Source organism: Mastomys coucha, unplaced genomic scaffold (genome assembly GCF_008632895.1).
Source record: "Mastomys coucha isolate ucsf_1 unplaced genomic scaffold, UCSF_Mcou_1 pScaffold16, whole genome shotgun sequence".
Taxonomy (NCBI): Eukaryota; Metazoa; Chordata; class Mammalia; order Rodentia; family Muridae; genus Mastomys; species Mastomys coucha.
In genome coordinates this window covers 56,653,933-56,659,559 of record NW_022196898.1, presented here as the reverse complement: position 1 = coordinate 56,659,559, position 5,627 = coordinate 56,653,933, and the positions used below count along the sequence as shown (strand labels likewise).

General features: G+C 44.6%; 1 protein-coding gene across 2 annotated transcripts in view; it reads right to left on the bottom strand.

The window, feature by feature from the left end:
* Positions 1-1,042: 1,042 nt before the first annotated feature.
* The window catches only part of CUNH1orf194 (chromosome unknown C1orf194 homolog), a 7,900-nt gene continuing 3,315 nt past the window's right edge, over positions 1,043-5,627 (bottom strand). The window contains exons 1-5 of one of the 2 annotated variants that reach the window (XM_031375197.1): positions 4,753-4,813; positions 3,414-3,530; positions 2,466-2,581; positions 1,568-1,692; positions 1,043-1,191 (exon numbers count right to left, since the gene is read on the bottom strand). In XM_031375197.1, coding sequence (XP_031231057.1) covers positions 1,121-1,191; positions 1,568-1,692; positions 2,466-2,581; positions 3,414-3,530; positions 4,753-4,755 — 432 coding nt within the window. In that variant the 5' untranslated portion in view covers positions 4,756-4,813 and the 3' untranslated portion in view covers positions 1,043-1,120. Of the gene's footprint in view, positions 1,192-1,567; positions 1,693-2,465; positions 2,582-3,413; positions 3,531-4,752; positions 4,814-5,627 lie in introns of those variants that run through there. The other variant, XM_031375196.1, reaches the window with a different exon arrangement.

Below are 5,627 nucleotides of genomic sequence, written 5' to 3'. Positions count from 1 at the left end.
TTTTATTTTATTTTATTTTTTGTTTTTTTGAGACTTGTGTAACCCTGGCTGTCCTGGAACTCACTCTGTAGACCAGGCTGGCCTTGAACTCAGAAATCTGCCTGCCTTTGCCTCCCAAGTGCTGGGATTAAAGGGGTGTGTGCCACCACTGCCTGGTGCCCTTTAATTTTTTAATTGTTTTATTTTTGTACATATTTGTGCAGATTCACATGCTTCTGTGTGTGCACCTGTGGAGGCACCTGTGGTTGAAGTTGGGTGTCTTCTTCTATCTCTGACTTATTGTATGTATGTATGTATGTATGTATGTATGTTTGTTTGTTTGAGATGGGGTCTCTCACAGAGCCTGGAACTCAGCTAATTCAGCTAGACCAGCTGGCCAGCAAGCCCTAGGATCTGCCTTTGTCCCCTCATCCCTGTCTGCATAACCCCAGAATTACAGATATGCTGGGGATCCAAACCTCAGATCCTTATGCTTGCATAGCAAGCGCTTTGTCCACTGAGCTATCCCTGCAATGCCATGACTTATAAGATTAGAAACCATCTTACTGCATCAAATGTTAGGGACCTTGAGATCTGAACACCAAGTATTTGAATGACGATTATGAGAATCGGACCTATATGCCACAGGCAAAATTAACATAGAAAAGACAGTGACTTCCAGGAAGTGGCAGAGTCAGAGCTGACGGTGGCAGGGAGTAGGGCCAGGGAAATGGAGCTCTCAAAGAAAAGCAGATAGCTACGGGGTATGGTGGTGATGACTTGCTGATTAAGAGAACAGGCTGTGTCTATTTCCTGTTTCCCTGACTCTTAGTGTCAAATACGCCGAATGTGGCTCTGTGTAGCTGTGATTTGAGTTAACACACTTGTACATTAAATACTTGTGTCCCATCCAAACCTGTGTGGTTCTGTCCTAAAGCCTTACATCCGGCTACAAGACTTTCCAAGGCACACATTTACCCTACAGGAGTAGTTTCTAGAATCGGGGAGTTTTCCTCCTGTTAACAACAGTCAAAAAACGCCCCAGGCAGCAGACACATGGGGCTTCATCTTGAACAAACCTATTTAATAAAGACGGGTGACTGGATGTTCCACCATGTTGAAATTAGCCCGGTTGTCACCACTAGGTGGAGAAGAAGCCACCGTCATTTTTCCGGGAGTAACCTCCGTTGGTGGCTGCAGTGTGAGGAGACACTGTGAAGAAAAGAGAACAGTGTAAGATGGAATTCCAGATCCAGCCCACTTTTAATCCTTTAATCAATGCATTTATCGATACCATGAGAACATTCTTGTAAATGTAGGTAACTGAGATATGATGGACTGATGGAAGGGAACCAAGGTCTTCACTCCCACATTTACGTCCAGTGCCTGCCCAGTCAAAATGCCACCTAAACTTAATCTAAAGGACAGAACCCGCGGGTTCTACTGTCAGCAGGTCCCCTAGTATTAGTCTGGCAGGTGACAGCCTAATCGCTAATTCCCACCCTCTCCAGTCTCTGATCTGATTCCAGCCATCCTCTAGCCAGCCAGCCCCCACCACCAGGAGCCTGCCCCATCGTCTAATCCCCACCTATGGATCCCTGAATGCTATGGATGGATTCTTTCTTAGGGTTGATCCAGTGCCTGATGGTAATCCGGGAAGTAATGGGGGCTGAAGGAGCGTGGAAACATTCTCCAGGAAACTGGATCTTGGTTCTAGACAGTGGTAGAAAGAGAGCAGAGGAGAGAGAGTCAGTCAGAAAGGAGGTGGTGAGATGGGAAACATGATTTCATAAGACCTCAAGGGCCCCACTGCTCCTCTAGAGTCATCAAAGCATGTGTTTATCTACGTGAACTTAACTGGGTAGAGATGAACTCTCAGGATGAGCACTTCTACTCATGTTTTAAAAATGAAATATAGAGGACTGGTGAAATGGCTCAGCGGGTAAGAGCACTGACTGCTCTCCTGAAGGTCTTGAGTTCAAATCCCAGTAACCACATGGTGGCTCACAACCACCCGTAATGAGATCTGACGCCCTCTTCTGGTGCATCTGAAGACAGCAACAGTGTACTTATCTACAATAATAAATAAATCTTTGGGCCTTGGAGTGAGCAGGGATTGAGTGAGCGGGGTTGACCAGAGCAAGCAGAGATCCAAAATTCAATCCCAACAACCACATGAAGGCTCACAACCATCTGTACAGCTACAGTGTACTTATATACATAAAAATTAAAATCTTTTAAATAGAAATGAGGAGTATATAGCTCCGTAGAACAGCACTTGCCTAGCATGCATGAGACCCTAGGTTTGATCCCCACCACAGTTAAAGACAAAAAAACAAACTATGTTGCAGATAAAAAAAATAAAAAACAAAAACCTTCAACCAACCAACCAACCAACTATGGGCTTGTTGACAGCACCAGGTGTCATTTTTACCTTATGTAATTGCTGCTTGCATCCTTGGAGTGCTCCGTTTCCCATCACTTACCCCTTGATATCCTCAATGGTTTCCTGGTGTAACAGTATCTCAGTTTTGTTCTTGAATGCCCCAGTGTGGTGGTCATACAAGGCTGCTAAGCGGAAATCCAGATCATCCTTTGGTATCTATAGAGGAATCAATCCTCCCAAAGTTAACTTCGCTGCTCTGTGCCTTGCCTCTTGTCAGACTACATCCAGCTACTGTATTCAGATTGGACTCAACTCTCCTATTCCCCACAAGTCCACCAGCTCTTAACACTACAGTGTGGGTGATAAGACTTCTTGTCAACAGGAAGGGTCTCTTTTGGTTAAGGCTATGTTTCTGATGACGTGGACAATTTGTCTTTGATTTGGGTTTAATAAACCCTACCTCATTTACAGTTATATTCAGCCCTTGAAGGTTTTTTTGTTGTTGTTGTTTTGTTTTGTTTCTTTCTTTCCTTTCTTTCTTTCTTTTTTTTTGGGGGGGGGGACAGGGTTGTTCTGTAGACCAGGCTGGCTTCTAATTCAGAGATCTGCCTGCCTCTGCCTCCCAAGTGCTGGGATTAAAAGTGTGCACCACCACCGCCTGGAGTAGCCTTTAATTTAATACAGTGTGCGAGAAGAAATTTGATAAAAATGACTTGGACCAAGTCTTGTGACTTAATAGGTTGTTTTTGGATAGTAAGATCTTGAATTGGGAACAAAAGGAAAGATTCTGAGGCCCTTCAGAATATCTTTAGAAAAGGATATGAATGCCAGGTGTGCTGGCATATGACCGCAGTCCCAGTACTTAGGAGGCTAAAACAGGAAGGATTGAGAGGTCCAGGCCAGACTGTGCTAAATATTAAGTTTGAGGTCAGCTTTGGCTATGTAGCAAGGCTCTATCTTAAAACAAACAAGCCAACACAAAGAAAATAAATTTAAGGCCTACATAGATGCAAAAAGAAGTAGTATTTTGTATTTCAATGCTAAGTACCTTAGGATCAAAAAAGTAGACATCTCGCCTTATGGACGTGACCGTGGGAGTTGAGCTGAGCCGACTCCAGGGATCCTGCTGCTGCGCAAGGTGGGTTGGGTTCTTATACGGCAATTTCTGTAAGAGAGAAACCACATGCAGGACCTAGTTACCAGACACCTTGCGGAGGCAGTGTGGGTCACGCTCATCACTGTGCTTCGTCCCGTTGTATGGAGAGGGACAGTAGCAGGGTGGACTCCCTGAGCTTTCTCTGAATGAGAAATCATTGAAATGGGTCATGGAAACAAGAAATCAGTAGATCAGGATCCTGGAAATAAGAAGAAGGGCTCAGGGAAGAGGGTATAATGATGATATGGTCATGTTTACAAGTCTCAAATTTGGAGTTCTAATTAACAGAAAACTGGAAGTGTATGGCTCGCTGGAGAGCTGGAAACAAGTCAGATAAAGCAAGTTGTCCACATGCAGTAGAAGTTGAGGCCTGCAGAAAAAGAACTAGGCCAGAAGGCTCTTTGAGGACAGTTATTTTCACTGGGGCAGGAAGGGTTCCATGAGAGGCAATGGGGAACAAAGAACGTGTGCTGTCTAGGTGAGAAAAAGATTATGCAAGGAAGAATAACTCACAGAGAAAAGGAACACCAGAAAAGAGGCCGTTGGACACTCAGTTCTATAAACCCCCACAGACATAAGTGAGAAAACCTGTTGATTTTTTTTTTTGTATATAAAAATGAATGTTTTCACCACTGCATGTGTCCTCAGTTCCAATACACTGACCTAACACATGTATTTAAAAATTAGGGCCTGATCAAACCAATGACTGGATTCTCGTGAGCCTACTGTCTAGCCTCCTCTCCCTCTGTGTAGCAAACTGCTGTGTGGTTTAACTCAGATAAATCTTAGTTGAACAGCAGGATCAGACAAATATGTAAAATGTGTATATGGGATGCAAACGCAGGTTCAGCTACTGTGTTTGCTCTGCTGTGTCTCCGAGTGGCTCTGCCACATTCCACAAAAGCTATACAAGGCACAACATCTCTATTGGCCCAAGGAGATTGCCTTTCACGGAGGCGGAGGCAGGCAGATCTCTGAATTAGAAGCCACCCTGGTCTACATAGCAAGTTCCAGGACAACCAGGGCTACATAGAGAAACCCTGTCTTCAAAATCAAAACCAAACAACAACAAGAAAATCAAAGGCTGAATATAAGTATAAATGGGAGGAGGCAGAGGCAAGTGGGTCTCTGTGTGAGGACAGCCTGGTCTACAGATGAGTTCTAGGTCTGCTGGAGCTACAGAGAAACCCTGTCCAAAACAAACAAACCAAAACAAAGAGAAAGAACCAACCATCAAGGCTGATGCCAGCCTGCAGACCTCTTACCGTTGATCACAGGAAGAGGTTCCCTTCACTCAGGAGGAAGCTTCTCTAGACCCCACCCTTTCTTGTCCTTTCCATCTGTATTATGACCCGCTCCCTCCTCTGGCCCCACCTCCTATACCATCTGTTTAGGGAGGTGTATTTACCACACTGTCACCTTCTCCACAGAAACACCCTTCAGGATCAACAATGACTAACTCCCCTTCTCTACCATTCCTGTCTCCTACCCTCTGTAGTTTAGCTTCTCGTCCAATGCCCACTGAAACTGATGACCTATGACCTCTATGGCTTCTAGAAGGATCTTTCCAGCCCTCATCTCTTTTGGTTCCTGAGACTTCTGGCACTGCAACTCTGAAACCTCACCAATATATCTCCATCCTATGAGGCCAACTCCATCTGGTTTAACTCTTGTCTATGGCTGTTACATCTTCCCTTCAGTCTTCTCAAGAGACTGTCTTTTTTGTTTATTTTACTGTTTTTTGTTTTGTTTTTGGATTTTTGAGACAGGATTTCTCTGTGTAGCCCTGGCTGTCCTGGAACTCACCCTGTAGACCAGGCTGGCCTCGAACTCAGAAATCTGCCTGCCTCTGCCTCCCAAGTGCTGGGATTAAAGGCACGTGCCACTACTGCCTGGCTTGTTTTACGTTTTTAAACTATTTTTATTTTATGTGCATTGGCGAATGTACATCTGTGTGAGGATGCCAGAGCCTGGAGTTACAGACACTTAAGAGCTGCCAAGTGGGTGCTTGGAGTTGAACCCAGGTCCTCTGGAAGACTAGTCAGTGCTCTTAACCAGTGCTAAGCCATCTCTCCAGTCCCTCATGTCGTATTTTTTTTTTTTTTT